General features: G+C 53.6%; 1 protein-coding gene and 1 long non-coding RNA gene across 2 annotated transcripts; both read right to left on the bottom strand.

Moving 5' to 3' along the window:
- Positions 1-4,620: 4,620 nt before the first annotated feature.
- LOC101765176 (probable BOI-related E3 ubiquitin-protein ligase 2) lies at positions 4,621-6,965 on the bottom strand. The gene is made up of 3 exons (XM_004952549.3): positions 6,491-6,965; positions 5,976-6,396; positions 4,621-5,841 (listed from the first exon to the last, which is right to left on the bottom strand). Exons 1-3 carry the CDS (start codon positions 6,550-6,552, stop codon positions 5,338-5,340), a joined length of 987 nt encoding a protein of 328 aa, XP_004952606.1. The 5' UTR covers positions 6,553-6,965; the 3' UTR covers positions 4,621-5,337.
- A 922-nt stretch (positions 6,966-7,887) lies between these two features.
- LOC101765581 lies at positions 7,888-12,613 on the bottom strand. Its single transcript, XR_002676046.1, has 4 exons — positions 10,642-12,613; positions 10,104-10,563; positions 8,193-8,368; positions 7,888-8,110 (listed from the first exon to the last, which is right to left on the bottom strand). It is a non-coding gene; the product is annotated as an uncharacterized LOC101765581 (long non-coding RNA).
- Between the last annotated feature and the right edge of the window lie 3,141 nt (positions 12,614-15,754).

Raw genomic sequence — 15,754 nt, forward strand, 5'->3', positions numbered from 1 at the left:
ACCCACTGCGGCGACCGCCAACACCGAAGAGGGCAGCCACGTGGTCATCCTCGAAGCAGTTGAAGCACAAGCCAACGAGGTCAGCCGACACCAAGTGGTAGGGGCCGGGCTGGCGAGCGCGTCGCCCTCCTCTTGTGCGGCAACTTCCTAGCCATCCTCCACCACGACCATGGCACCGCTAGTGTGGCTGCCGCGGCGGGCGTCCGCCATGAAGCTGTCGGAGGGAGCTAGCGGTGATGAAGCAGCGACCTGCGGGGGGAGCGTGGTGACCCGGCCCTGAAAGGCGCGACCTTGGATGTGCCGGTGACATCCTGACCTTGTTAGAGGGAGCGTGGTGAGCCGGCCCGTAAAGGTGGGACCTTGGATGTGCCGACGACATCCCGACGCATTGGCTGCCTTGATGGCAGGGAGGAGGCTCAAGCCGGCCGTGAGAAGAAAGGAGGGGTACGCGCGGCCGCTGCGGACTACGCTGCCGCCGTCGCAGACCGCCTCGCACCCCGCTTGTGGCCGCGGCAGACCCACCGCCCCAGCGCCAAGGAGCCGTAGGCCGCGGCGTCGCCAAGAGCAGCTCCGCAGGGACCAGCGGCCCAGAGCCGCGCAGCGAGGCGCGGGGCGATGATGACGACGTCGCGCCCCTCGTGGCCCTGTCACCCGACCCCGGGGTGACGACGACAAGTCCCCCGCGGCCCTGGGGCGACAACCACCGACGGCCCCTCCCAGTCGACGACGATGAGCAAGCAACCACATGACCGCCGGGACGAGCAACGGGGAGGAGGCACAGGGGAACGACGGATCCACACCGAAAGGCGATGGATCCGCACCGGTGACAAGCAGATCTGGCCACCGCGAGCCACCGGCGCCGGAGGTGGTGGTGGCGGCCATCGGGCTAGGGTTCGAGGGGGGCTCGCGAGCAGGTGGAAAGAAGTCCCGCTACCGCTCTCCTTGCAACTGCGAGGCTTTCGGCAGCTCGCTAGGGCGGCGGTGAGGCGGGGGGCGCGGGTCGGGGTTGGAGGTGCGGGGCGGCGGGGTCCGCCTGAGCTGCTGTCGTGGCGACGTGGACGGGAGAGTTTGGGGCCCGAGCCTCCCACGAGCTGAGCACGCGGCGTTTATAAAATTCTTTCGCTTCCCTGAATAGGTGGTTAGCAATAACTTATATAGTTGATAGTACTCCGTATGATGCTACTAGACCAGTACAGAATGCTCCGTACAATGCGAGCAGGTAGTAGTTGGCTGGTTGGCTGTTTTGCTCGCCTGAGCGTGAATCCGGTGCTGCGTCGTCGCGGTTTTTGGAGCTTTCCGGCTGTCAGGTTGGCGCTTGCGTGGCTGCGCGTAGCTTTCAGGGCAGCTCCAGTGGTATGAGATAGCAGGTAGCTCAAAGTTAGGAGAGAGTAAGGGCCTGTTTGGCTCCACCCTATTAAAGTTTAACACCCGTCACATCGGATGTTTGGATGCTAATTAGAAGTATTAAATATAGACTAATTACAAAACTAATTGTACAGTTGGAGTGTAATTGGCGAGACGAATCTATTAAGCCTAATTAGTCCATGATTTGACAATGTGGTGCTACAGTAACCATTTGCTAATTGTGGATTAATTAGGCTTAATAGATTCGTCTCGCGAATTAGCACAGGGTTCTGCAATTAATTTTATAATTAGCTCATGTTTAATTCTTCTAATTAGCATCCGAACATCCGATGTGACACTGTTAAAGTTTAGCACCTCGTATCCAAACACCCCCTAAAGGGAACACATGCAGATCAGAGCTCGGTGCAGTGAGAGGGAGGGGTTTTGGGAGATGTGCGAGATGAGCGCGGAGGGAATCTATAGTATTATGTCCCTTTTTATCTGTCTCTAAAAAATCGTATTTGAAGATCTGTTTTTCTGCTTGGTCCTTTTCTATGGTGCCTAGATCCTTTTTATCTATCTCTAAAAATTCGTGTTTCCCTCAAAAACCCGCTTTCCGAGCGATCAATAACAAGGGACGGACGAAGTATGTTGCTTTTTTACTGCTCACTGAGTAAAATAATGTTTCTACTAGCTCAACGCTAGTCCGTTGGAGCCGGATCGGTATGGCGGTCTCGTGGACCCTGCTACATTTGGCTCTGCATAGGAGTTATCGCCTCGATTCCTAGCTCCTGGAACCTGGCGACGAGCCTACTGCCATCATTTTGTCCTTGTTTACTTGGTGAATTTGGGAGGTGCCAAATTACTGTAGCAACACTGTAGCGTTTCGTTTGTATTTGTGAATTATTGTCCAAACATTGACTAATTAGGCTCAAAAGATTTGTCTCGCAAAGTACAACAAAACTGTGCAATTAGTTTTTAATTTCATCTACATTTAGTACTCCATACATGTACCGCAAGTTTGATGTGATGGGGAATCTTCTTTTTACATAGTGCCAAAGTTGGGAGTTTGGAGATAAGAGAACAAGGGCTTTGTAGAATTTGGATAGGTGGCAGTGACACGGGTAACGGGTTTACGAGTTCGATGGACGACACAGGCCCAAACCGGGCAGACGACACAGGCCCAAACCGGCCTGCTTGTTGCTAATTGCTAGCTAGGCCCGTTTCAGTCCCAAAGAAACAAGCCGGTGGGCCTGTCAGGCTGTCAGTGATGACTTACTTGCACCACCATCGTGTACTCGTGTTACATTTACACGAATGCCTCTGTACGTCCCTTGACAGTATGACGGAGGAAACCGTGGTCATTTTCAAGGCACCGTGACCTTACAGGCTTGCGCCACTAGGCAGCAGCGTGTGAACGCCGTAACGGAGCTGAGCTGACCAGTGAGGCTCAGGCTGGCTTTTCTTTTCATACGGACTCCTCCACGGCCGGACTCGACTAGTCGGATCCCAGTATCCCATTAGTCCGTCACCCCGGTTGTACAGTAGTGCCTGGCCTGCAGCTAGCTCCTCCACGTTGTTCGTCTTGTACAGCTCCGATCACCGTCACGGGCGCAGGGCAAAAACGAGACGATCGATAGCCACCTCCGACCGTATTCGGCGACTTGTCGCGCGTCGCGTCTTGGTGCGTACATGATGACGAACAGCGCACAAGCTTGGGGTCACTCACGTGTACGATCGCGCTACACGCCCGGGCAAGGCTGCTGTAGGAGAAACCAAACACGAGGTCGCAACGTGCGCGGCAATTCGGCCAATGTGTGACAGATCGCGGTCAAAAACTCCGGCCGGCCGTCGTCGTCGCTCGCGACCGGCCGGCACTCGCTCGCCACCGTACGGCGCGCATGCAGTTTGGTTTTGGTCCGAACCCACCGCGTCTAATTTGGCGTTTCAACGGCCCAGCCTCGCGCATATCCTCCACGTCGTCGATCATCGCCTCGTCCGGGAGCGGCGGCCGCCGGCCCCCTCCGTCCGAAACGGCTCGTCTCGAACGAAAGCCGCTTTGGCCGATGCCCGTCAGGCGGCTGTCAGCTAGCGAGCGACGCCCCGCGCGCGAGCGCAGGTCGTGCTCCGGCTTGACTAATAAGCTGAGATCGATGGGAACCCCCACGGCCCCACCCGGCCGCCCCCGATCACGGCAGCGCGACAGCTGACGCGCGAACTGGTCCGCCTCGTCTGCCCCGGTGGCCCGGTCCACACTCCACAACGTGCTTTTCACCGTTAGAGCGGTGACGATGCACGGGCAATTGGCCGGCATCATGACATGAGCTATCATGGGCTGATGGCTTATCCAACACACTTGGAAAGTAAGTAATGGATCATGGATGGCCGGCCGGCCGGCCGGGGTTGTGCCACGAATCCTCGTCGTCGTCATCGATGCCCCGTTTTGACGTGTAATTCAACTGAATCAACCGACGCTCTATCCCCACACCTAATCACGCATTCACGCATCTCCTGCCTGTGCAGGCCGATGGGACAGCGTCACAGCGACGGCGACTCCTTGACGGATGGACGCCACTAGGGCCTTGTTTAGTTGGCCAATTTGGGAGGTGCCAAATTACTGTTACAGCACTGTAGCACACTGTAGCGTTTCGTTTGTATTTGTGAATTATTGTCCAAATATTAACTAATTAGGCTCAAAAGATTCGTCTCGTAAAGTACAACAAAACTGTACAATTACTTTTTAATTTCATCTACATTTAGTACTCCATACATGTACCGCAAGTTTGATGTGATGGAGAATCTTCTTTTTGCATAGTGTCAAAGTTGGAAGTTGGGAGTAACTAAACATGGCCTAGCTCGGAGATGGGCATGTTCATGATGATTAACGCTACATTAATCCCCCGGCCGGAATCTGACGGCGACCAAACAAGCCGCCAAGGTGCTCCGTGCCATGATTGACCCTCTGACCGATGAACAGGTGACCGGCCGGACCCGGGCGGGCCGGCCTGCCAAAGTAATCGAATCGAGCCCTGCCTTCACGACACCGGCACTTGTTCCTAAACCCGAATCCTACACCCCCGATCGGGTGCAGCGTGTTTGGTCTTCAGTCGTCTTCTCGTGAACTGACTCCACTCTAACCTTTGCCCCTCTGATCCTGATGTTTTGTCTGTACGTTTGGATCACTCATCTGTCGTTCAGAACAAACTAAGACAGTTCTGATTGATAACTAAGTGTTCACACATATCTGCATTCCAGATTTTTCTCCCAAACCAAAAATATCCGGCAAGATGCTCTTCATTTCACTGGTTGGCTCGATCCCTGGCACGAAAAGTCCAATTAGGAAGAAAAAAACAAGTGCAGAGGCCTGAAATTCACTCGCAAGATGCTTGCGCTTGCATTGATGCTGCGACAACGTACCAATCCAAGTCGTGAACATGACTACGCTGTCATCTACCACAAACTCAAAGACGTGTACTACTGAGGCATAGGCGCATAGCTTGTTTATCTTATCCGAGCTCCTACGCGACAGTAGCAACTCGGAACCGCCTAGATGTTCACGCATGGCCTGCATAGCTGCATTGCATCACGCATGTTATGTCATCGTTTTCGGAACCGGCAAAGGTGCCCATCACCCTTCCTCACACGGGCTGCGTCGCTCGCTGCCACTGACGGCCGGTCGGCCGGTCGGCCGGTCGGCCTGCTTAGCTCACGGCAGCAGACACGCGTGTGACACTGTCACCGACGGTCGGTCGATCAGCTACCTTGCGCTCAGGAACGACTGTATCTGTGCAAGCTCGTCCATCTGTTACGGTTGCGCGATAAAAACTTTCATCAAGCTCAGAGTTCACACTTTGCTGTCTGTAGATCCCTAGATCAGCACCAGTGAGGCAGTCGAAATGTCCTCGAACCCAAATGCTCACTCCCATTGCATTGGTAAGATGGAATCTGAGCCTCCTTTGAAGCAATGCGGTGGGACTCGCCGTCAATCAGTCATCAGGAGAGGAGGACGTGGAGCGAGCCGTTCTTGGTGGCCGCGCACACGGGGCAGGCCTCGGCGGCCGCGTCGCACCCGCTGCACAGGCACAGGTGCCGGCATGGCAGCAGCAGCACGCACGCGTCCGCCGCGCCGCAAGCCCTGCACGCCCTCGCCCGGCACCGCGCCTCGGCGCCATGTTCCTCACGCTCGAAGCAGCACGACCGCGCGTCCTCGGCGTCGCCCTCGCCCTCGGCGGCGCACGGCGGCTGGAGGACGTTGTCGAGCGTGGCGCGGAGGCCCGCCGCGACGGCCTCGTGGCTCCTGGCGACGTCCCGCCACGCCTGGCCCTCGGCGGCCGTCCGCCGCAGCTCCTCGTCTAGCTCCGCGTTGCGTGCCAGCGCGCGCTCCAGATCCGCCTCCGCCGCCCGCAGGCGCCGCGCCGCCGCGCGTTCCACCGTCGCCACCACGGCGCGCGCGTGCCGGCGCCGCGCCTCCTGCAGCCCCGCCCGCAGCCGCTCGGTCTGTCCGCGCAGGAACGAATCACGAGAACGGGTTCAGAATCAGACACCGTATCACCGTATCACGAGTACCAGACCGAAGAGATAAGTGAAACAACGTTCGCGATCGAACAATGCGAAGAAACCGGTGGACGCACCTCGATGCGGACGATCGCGTCGATCTCGACGCCGTGTTGGTAGAGATGGGAGAGGAAGCCCTGCGACGCCGGCGCGGTGTCGCCTGGCGTGCGGCCGCTGGTGGAAGCGGCGGCAGAGCAGAGCACCCTGCTGCTCTGCACATCCCCCGCGGGCGCGAACGCCTGCGGCACCGGCACGGGCGGCAGCAGAGCGTGGTGGCCTTCCAGGTCCATGATCAGGCCCGCGCCGGCCACGTCACCCACCCGCGCGCGCTTCCTAGGCCCGATGTCGCTGTTGTTGTTGTTGCAGGTGAGGTCGCTGAACACAGTGTCGCCGCCCACCGCGGGCACCTGCCGCCGCACCACGGCGGCGAGCTGGTGGCCGCCGCAGCCGTGCTCGCCGAGGAGCGCCGACGCGGTTGTCGCGGTGTCCAGCGCTGGCCTGCGGAACACACAAACGCACGCGCAGGTGATGGATCGAGACGAGACGACGTTGTGGAGGAGGATAAATAGGAGGGGGTGAAATGAGGACGAACCTGGTGACGGCGCGGGGGTCGTGGGGGAAGGCGTGGGCGGCGTACTGCGCGTGCACGGCCATGGGAGGAGAAGGACGGATGGCGCGGGGATCGGAGGTGGCGGCAAGGATGGCGCCGCTGGGCGGTGTCTTACTAGACGTGGGATGGATGATGATCGATCATGCAGTGAGCTCGGCGGTGCTCTGCTCGGGCGACGACGAGCAGAGCACGATGGTGTTATATACGGCAGGGCGATGGATTTAGCGGTGAGGTGATGAGAGGACACGTCGACGTGCGTGGCCGCCGGACCACGACGACGTACCCCTACGTCGGATGGATCGTACGTATCAAGTGGAGGCGACAGATGCTGCTGTTTTAGCTTGACGAGGCGGGAGCATCGGCGTGAGAGAGCGTGTCTGGTGTGGACAAACAGGCAAGGAAACAGGTGGATGGACGGTTGATTGGCAAATGGCGATCGCGGGGATGCGGTCATGCGGATGCCTCTGCGGCCTCGCCTTTTTAATAATTGGATGGGTTTTTCTCTGCTCCCGTGCTTTAATAATTGGATGGGTTTGCCATATCCGCCTTGGCTTTGCTCCAGCTTTCTGACGCAGCAATGCCAGCAATGGTGAAGGGATGTGGGATTTGGCACGAGGGGCCTGCCCTACTCGACTCGCGTCTCGCATGTGGCGAGGAGTGCTCCATGAGTGATAAGTCCATGTTGATCTACCTTTTCAATTCAAGCTATAAGGAACAGCTGCATGCATGGGTGCATCCTGTTCCTTTGCTTTCAAGAGAAGCACGAACTTGATCGGCCATTTCGATTGGAAAGTGAAAGCGGGGAGGTTTAATTTGAGCGGTCAAAGGCAAGCACCGTGCCCGGGGGACAAAACATACTACTATAATAATCGACAAATCTAGCATCATCGTCCGGGAGCAATGCACCGCTCAAGCAACGGATTACGCGGCGAGGGGACAGGAACGAGGCAGAGGCACCCACCAGCCACCAGCCACCGCCAAGGCCGCCGGTATAGATGTCCATTCGGGCTGTCCAGCCCGATCCAGTATGGGCCCAGCATGGCCCGCTATTTTTCGTGCTGGGCCTGGCCCATCACGACGACTCCTTCGTGCCGTGCCGTGCTAGTCCACGGGTCTCATCGGCGGCCCAAGCATGGGCCCATAAGACCTTTTTCGTGCCGGGTCAGCCCGAAGAGCCTGACCATGCCGTGCCGGCCAGCAGCGAGAAAAAACAATTCACCGAGTCAGGATGAAACACCGATTCATAATTTTAAACTTTGAAGTTCATCAGACATTCAAAATTTCAAGTTCATCACAGATCACACATTCATCACAGATCACACAGAAATTCATAATAAATATAGATAGAGCTGTTAACACTTTATCTATGTGATCAAGTGTTGGCTGCCTCATTAAAAACCTTCATAGGTAAAAACTCACCCTTGTGAGAAAACCCTAGAAAGGGAAAAAGAGTACAGCCAGCTCAAGTTCAATGGTCAAGTTGAATTCAACATTACAGACACACACAGACAGACATAGAAGTATAGAATTAGAACACCAACAGGCAGTCAGGCAACAATCCAATAGAATAGGGTTCAGCTTCAGCTTGCTCCCGGGGTAGATCTAGAGGTGCAAGAAGGAAAAGTGTTGGTAATTGAAAAGTGTTTAGCAATTGAAGTTGAAGAATAGTTAGGAATTAACTTACTGACTAGCTTGGCCTTCATCTTGGTCTTGGTAGGGGCTTCTGTATATTTCCTTAGTTCATTGATCTCCTTCTCAACATCAGGTTGTGCCCTTGCATCTCCCAACTCCCAATCCTTGAGGCAGGTCAGCATCTCCACCGTCTCCGGCAACAACCGCCGACACCTCTTCTCGATCACCCTGGTAGTAAGACTAAAATAAGATTCTGAAGAAACAGTGGAAACTGGAACAGACATCACATCTTTAGCTAGTATGAATAGAATATAATAGGATAGCTTGTGCTCATGCCACCAACTAAGTATGTTGAAGTTTTCTCATAGCAAGTAATAGTGTCACTGTCCAAGTAGGATGACAACTCAGAAGCAGGAGATATAGAAGGTGTAGATGAAAGAACAGGAGAACCACCTAAACCAGATGGAGCACCAAAGATCTTACCCAATGCAATTCTTTTCTTACCAATAGCAGCTGTAGTTTGAGAGGGTCTATGCATCATAACTGCACCAAACTTGTTTTCATACTTGTAAACAACTTATATAATTCAGTTCTAATCTCAATGAAATAAGAAGAATAATCAACACCAACTGTCTGAGAAAGAAGCTGAAGAATATTATGAAAACCTCTCATCTTGGCTCTAGGATCCAAAATGAATGCAAAGGAATATAACAGAGGTATGTTCTGCCAATACTTGAGAAACTTGAGCTTCATGGGAACAACAATATTTCTGAGCAGTGGATCAGTCTCTTGGCCATGCAAATGACCAACAATCTCAATAATATGATGCAACATGAAAGGACTTTTTGGATAGTAAACACCAGATAAAGCAACAGTGGAATCATAAAACATTTCAAGGAACAACAAAATTTTCTCAGCAATTACCCAATAGCTTTCAGTCAGTAGTGGCTGGCCATTGTGCAAACCATAATAAGCAGAAATAAAGACAGAAAAGACAATCTTATATGGTAGTAGATGTTTGAGCATGAGATATGTATAATTCCATCTCACATCCATATCTAAACCAAACTTACGAGGGCGTACCCCCTTGACAATGCAGAAGTTATAGAAAGCTGCAATGCGTTGGTTAGAAGAGTTCAAAAAAAAGATGACAGTCTTAAAAGCCTCAAGATAGGATTTGATCCTCTTCAAACCAGACTTGACTATGAGATTGATAATATGACATGCACAACGTTGATGCAAAAGACCAACAAGTGCTTTATCAGAATCAGAATCAAGAGGTTCAGAATCTGGACCAAGATAACCAACAAATTTGGGAATGAGTGTGTCCATGGTAGAAGTGTTAGCAGAAGCATTATCAAGTGTGACAGAGAAAATCTTATCCTCTAAACCGAATTCAGAAACTACTTGTTCAATACGTTCAGCAATGTTAACACCAGAATGCGAGCAATCAATCAACCAAAGAGCAATAATTCTCTTCTCTAATTCCCAATCAGCAGAAACAAAATGTGCAACAACACTAAGGTAGTCTTCCTTAACATTGCTAGACCAAACATCAGAAGTAAGACAGATAGAAGAAACAGAAGACTTCAAAGTTTCAACCAGAGAAACACGATGCTCGGCAAAGTACTTGGTAAGATCTCTAGAAGTGGTCTGCCTAGAAACTTTAGCAAAACGAGGGTTATGAGCATGCTGGATGTACTTCTCAAATGCCTCTGTCTCACCAAAGCCTAGGGGTAGATCAAGTCTAGCAATCAAACGACACAATTCCTTATGAGCAAGATCAGGCTTGTATTCCTAATTACTAATTGAGCCATCAAAATTGAATTGAAGTTGTGACTGAACAAGAGAAGAATGGTTTTGTTTAGCAAAGCACATCTTCTGGTACCGGAGCAAATGGCCAGTACTAGCACAAGATCGGCTAGTAATAATGTGAGAACAATGATGGCACTTGGCAACGTACCTCACCTGCTTCCCATTGGCGCCTTCCTAGAACAACTCCTCAAAGTCGTTCCATGCAGCAGATCGTCACTTCCCCTTGCGGACACTGGTGCCCGTTGAGGTAGTCGGCGTAGAAGATGGGGTAGAACCTCCAACACCGGCAGCATCCACATTGACGGGAGCAACAAAGCTACTGAAGAGTGCCACGGCTCCGGCAGCCATGTCGTCCTCATCGTCGCCTATGAGAACAAGAAGAACAAGATTAGGAACAAGAAGAGGGTTAGGATCAGAACAAGATCAGGAGAATAAAAAGAGGATCAGGAACAATGGTGCGCGTGGCAGCCCACAAGCCCTTAGGTCGTCATTGATGGTGTAGTTCTCGTCCATCACGATGACCTCGTGTGGCAGGCGATAGCTTCCTTCGGCGTCCCTCAACCGCTCCTCAACCGCTCCATCCCTAGCGCGCGACACCCGACAGATACCTGCAAACAGGAGAACAAGATCAGGAACAAGAAGAGGATCAGGAGAACAAGAAGAGGATCAGGAGGACAAGTGGGTACCTGCGACACTGGAGCCAGGAGCAGGAGAAGATGACGGGATGATGAGATGCCTAGAGGATCTGTGAGAGGACGAAGGCCAACGGTCGTGACACCACAGCCGCTCCGTCCCTCCTCAATGGCGCGCGGCACCCGCCACCCGACGGTCGACGGATACCTCCAAGAAGAGGATCAGGATGATCTAGATCTAGGAGAACAAGAAGAGGATTAGGAGCATCTACAACTAACCAGCGACGCTGCAGCCCGGAGCTAGAGAGGACAACAGGAACAAGATCAGGAGAACAAGAAGAGGATCAGGAGGATCTAGATCTAGATCAGGAGAACGAGAGCAGCGGGCCAGCGGTGCGATGGTGCTGGCGGATCCAGCCGAAGCTGAGAGAGGCAGAGAGAGAGAGAGCAGCGGGTGGTGGCGGCGGCTGGCGGCAAGGCAACTGGGACGCGGAGGCGCGGAGAGGGACTGCGGGTGCGGGACGGGAGGAGGCGAGGAGCCGGGAGCAGAGGAGTCGAGGCGAGGTCGCGAGGAGGCAGCGGGCGGAAGGGACGAGGGGTAGGGTCTACGGAGGGGGCGCGACCGAGAACTGGGGAGGGGGGGTTAGTTATATATGTCCCCACTCCCGATCGTTGCTAGGTTGTGCCAGGCCGCCAGGCGACCATTTGATAGACGGGCCGGTAACGGGATGGCCATTCGATTTTGTGCTGGGCCGTGCCGCCCGTCGGGCCGAGGCACTAGCCCACGCCCGGCACGAGCCATCGGGTCGGCTAGCCTGAGCTCGAGGAGTTACGAGCTGGGCCGAGCTTGGATGGGCTAAAAAATCGGGCTTCGTGCCGGGCTGTCGGGCTGCGGGCTGCATGGACATCTATAGCCGCCGGCAGGGCGTAGCCTACCGATGCATGGGGCGCATTAACTATTTGCGGATCTCAATAATAACTGACTTCAGCCCGCCTGCATCTCGTCGACCGTCTTCGATTTGCTGCCTTTGTTGAAACGTTCAACGGTCCAAATATAGGTCGTCTTCCTGTTAGGTGTTTATTAATCACGGTCGACGAATAAGAGCTGCTCAATCTCAATATAACGGTCCACATCATTTCTACTCCGTTGGACCATCGTGTGCCCTTAGGGTGTGTTTGGTTGAGGTGTGGCTTTTGAAAAAATAGTTGTGAACTGAGGGTTGTGGAAAAGCTGTTATCTGAGAAAACTGAAAGCCATTTGGTATTATGAGTGGACCCCACATGTCATTCACAATCCACCCCACTCAACTCCCTCCCTTCCTCACTGACAAGCGGACCCCACTCGTCAACATCTTCTTCCTCCCGGCGGTACACAGATCGGAGCCTCGCCGATGGTTGGGGCGGCGGCGGCAGAGCTCGCGCTCCCGCACCCTCCCGCGCCGGAGAAAGGGAGAAGGAGAGCCGTCGGGAGAGGAGGGGCCCAGGTGAGGTGCGGCGCTGTCGAGAGAGGAGAGGCCTAGGGCGCAGCTGGCGAGAAGACATAGCACGGTGAAATTGGGAGCGGTACGCCCACGCACGGCGCGGTGTTTTCCGGCAGCAGTGGCGGTAGAAAGATGGAGGATGCAGGCGCATGGGCACTAGGAGCTTACTGGGTTCCGTTTGAGTTGTTCTCGACGTTGGGGGTGGCTTGGACGGTGATGCTCCACGAGCTCGGGACCGGCGGCAACGGCGGCCACGGGATCCTCAACTCGTGCCCGCAAGGTGGCTGGAGCTCGTCAAGAAGTGGCGGAGGTGGGAGTTGGGGAGGTGGTCAAGCTGAGGGTGCGAGCTATTGGGCTGCGGTGGCTAGAGAAGGGCGGATTTTCCCGACGGATGGTAACTGCCCAGCTCGATTTTCTTCTTGGCTGGAGGAAGAAGAAGGGAATGAGAGAGGGAGAAAAGGAAGTAGAGTCGGCACGGCTTTGAAGGAGGGCGAGGCCACCGCAGCGGAGCTCACGTGCGCCCGTAGGACCACGGCTGGAGAAAAATATCCGGAGAGGGAAAAAACGAAGCGGTACCTCATAACGAGTGTCAGTCGGTAATTTCTTCGGACTTGTGAAAACCAAAAGCCTAAGAAAGCACCTGCCAGAAATGATCCGGTTGAAAGCTGTTTTTGTGTAACTTTGTACCTCTTTACTTGGCTTTTGACTTTTTGGAGCAAAAGCAAACTCCCAGAAGCTTTGGGACCTTGGCGCCGGATCGGAGTCATTTCCATTTGCCCCTGGTCGCCAACACCGCCGCTTCGCTCGGTCCCAAGGCCCGCAGCCTGAGAATCAAATAAACCTTCTCTGCTAGGAAGTCAATCCTCGACGCTCATCTTCTACAGCGTCAGTTCGGTTTTAGCCTTTCCCGAGTTTCCGTCTTGTGACGACCGAGAAACAGGAGGTGTACTAAGCAAAAGTTGGCAGCAGCCCCCACAAGGATTTGACCTGCCCTGTCTGATTTGTGTACCGTATGGGCGTATGGCCCGTCACATGTGAAACGTCACGCTACAGAATTAGTCCCCGTAGCTCAGAACGTTCACAGTATAGTTGGGTCCGTGCCCAACATTACTCCAATTCCCAACAAGAGTGACATATATGTAGCTGCATGTGTTTGCTTCATTGCTTGTACGGCGATCATGATCTATCGAGCGACAGGAGCAGAGGATGCATGCGAGAAAGTCATGGCTCATGGTAAAGTGAGAAGGAGCTCGGTGGCTCAAGCGATCCGTCCAGATTCTGGGCAGTTTTACAATTTTATTACAACACATATCCGATCAAATCATGCATGAAGAGAGCAGCATAAAAATGCCTGTGCATATGCATGTGTATGTCAGTGCACGACTCACGATCCCATCTTTCTCCGCGACCACATGGCACTGTACCAACGTCGCCGGTACGCGCGTACAGGTGCTGTGCAGCCCGTACGATTTTACATGTAACATGTTCAACCTTCCCGGCCATATCTAGCTAGCCCCTCATGATGTACACGTACCCTACCCGGGCCCACCCATGATTTCAACGGTCCGGAGAATGTACACGGAGGATGACCGCACCGCACGCAACAGAGACGAAACGACGACGACCCTAATGCATAGTAGCCATATCTAACGACGTACTGTACCTACTTAAATCTGAATGCACTTACGTACGAGATGCTGGCGACCAACGAAGAGTGTGCGTTCGTCTACGGCCGTCATGCACAGTGGTCGCTTCGTACGAGCACTAGCAGTGGCCCACCATATGCCAGTACGCCCGGCCCGAGCATGGGCGTCGCATCGCCACCCATCCATCCACGATCGAAGTAAAGCACAGTGCGCCGCGCACGACGGCGACGGCTCGCTCGTGCTAGCACAGTGCGCGTCGTCAACGCGTACGCACACATGATCGTACGTGACCGATCGACGTACGCGCCGGGGACGGAGCACGCGTTGGCTCTCGAGCGCGATCGCTTTTGCATCTACATGGCTCAAGACCGGTCTCGGGTCGTGGTGCCGTCGTGGCGAGAGGTGCGACCGGCAACCGGCGACGACGATCGATCGTCGCGGCCAGCCCTACGCCGGGCCGGGGCGCTGTGGTTGCGTCGTCGTCTCTGTCGACGACCGACCGATCGCGCTAGATTGCTCGCCATCATGCTAGCTTTGCTCGATCGGGGAGTCGGGGTCCCGGTTTTTGCGTGGCGAGTGGCGACCGGCGCCAATGTGCGCGCCGCCGCCGCCGCTGCTGCCACAGTTGCAACAGAGATGCGCCGCGGCGAAGTCGCTACTGTGTGCAATGCGGGGTTCCTACGTGTGCTTGATAAGTAATATGGCTTTAAAGCCTATTAGATCTAACTAATAGGCTCAACTTATAGGTAAATAAATTTAACATTTTGAAAGATTACATTTAATATTTTCTGAGAAATAAATCAACATTTAGAAATACTACATTCAACGTTCAATATTTTTCACAACATTCAACATTTGGACAAACAAGATTCAACATTTGGACAATCAAGATTCAACATTCTAATTTTTCCGCATGCACAGGTGCAACCGACGGCGGCGCGCGGCCGGTGGGCCCGAGGAGCGGTGGCGCGGCTTAGGGGTGGTGGCAGGGCACGCGAGGTCGGCGTGCCCGTGGCAGCGATGCTCGCGGCCGGAGGCGCCTGCGGTCGCGCCCGCGGGTGCGGCAACGGTGCAGGGCCGCGTGCGGAGGCGGGGCAGCGCGGGCGTCGGGCCACTGGCGAGCTCCGGGGCGGCGGCATGGGGCAGGGGCGACGGCGGCGGGATAGGGGAAGACGGTGGAGGTAGTTAGGGTTGAGGAGTGAAGATGCATCCAACAGATATTATCGTGTGCACGAATCTCAAATACTAGAAGAAGCCCGGATCGGAGTGGGTGGACGGAGGGAGTGCGTGGGGTCGTCTTTGTCCATGACCGGCGCTGGCACGTCGGCCACAGCCCATATGCACACTGATGACCCCGACTCCTTTTCTTCCGTGCGTGCGGATCATCACGAATCAAATGAACTGGGGGCAAAATAAAGGAACAGATTTTCTTGGGCTGGGCCAGGTAGTGGCTACATCGCCGGACGATGGCACTAGTTTCATCTAGTTTTGTTCTAAGCCTAATAAACTATGCTCTAGCTGTAACGATGTTCCTTTTTTTTAAAAAAAATACATTAACATATATAAATATATTATTGAAATATTTGTGATTTAAAAAAACCAATTGAATCTTACTATTACTGATTGGAGGCTCCCATGAAGCTACCTAGGAATCCTAGGTGGACACTCTAGAAAAAGAGAGAAACCCTAGAAATTCTCTCAAAAAAGTAAAACATCTAGCCATCAATTTGCTAGGCTCAATCATTATAGCTATTGTTCTATTATATTTTCTAAAAAAATTATCCACCTATGCCATTATGAAAATAGTTTAAAGTAACCCCCTAAATCTATATCTAAATAACCCACTCTGCCATCGTATAAAATAAATTAAATGAACCCCCTAATTTTCATATAAATTACCCACCTATACCATAATATCAAATAACCCCTTAAATGTGCATATAAATTGCCCACTACTAACATTATATTCACATATGCTATTATTAAAAATTCAAATCCAAATCACCTTCATTTTAAAAATATGCCCAGAGGTACATCAAT

Source organism: Setaria italica, chromosome I, assembly GCF_000263155.2.
Source record: "Setaria italica strain Yugu1 chromosome I, Setaria_italica_v2.0, whole genome shotgun sequence".
NCBI classification, from domain to species: domain Eukaryota; kingdom Viridiplantae; phylum Streptophyta; class Magnoliopsida; order Poales; family Poaceae; genus Setaria; species Setaria italica.

Excerpts from the sequence above, each read along its gene's own strand:
- LOC101765176 (XM_004952549.3), bottom strand. The coding sequence starts at position 6,552 with ATGGCCGTGCACGCGCAGTACGCCGCCCACGCCTTCCCCCACGACCCC. Across the intron at positions 6,397-6,490 it reads GACCCCCGCGCCGTCACCAG|GCCAGCGCTGGACACCGCGA; the intron begins GTTCGTCCTCAT and ends TGTGTTCCGCAG. Across the intron at positions 5,842-5,975 it reads ACGCGATCGTCCGCATCGAG|ACCGAGCGGCTGCGGGCGGG; the intron begins GTGCGTCCACCG and ends CTGCGCGGACAG.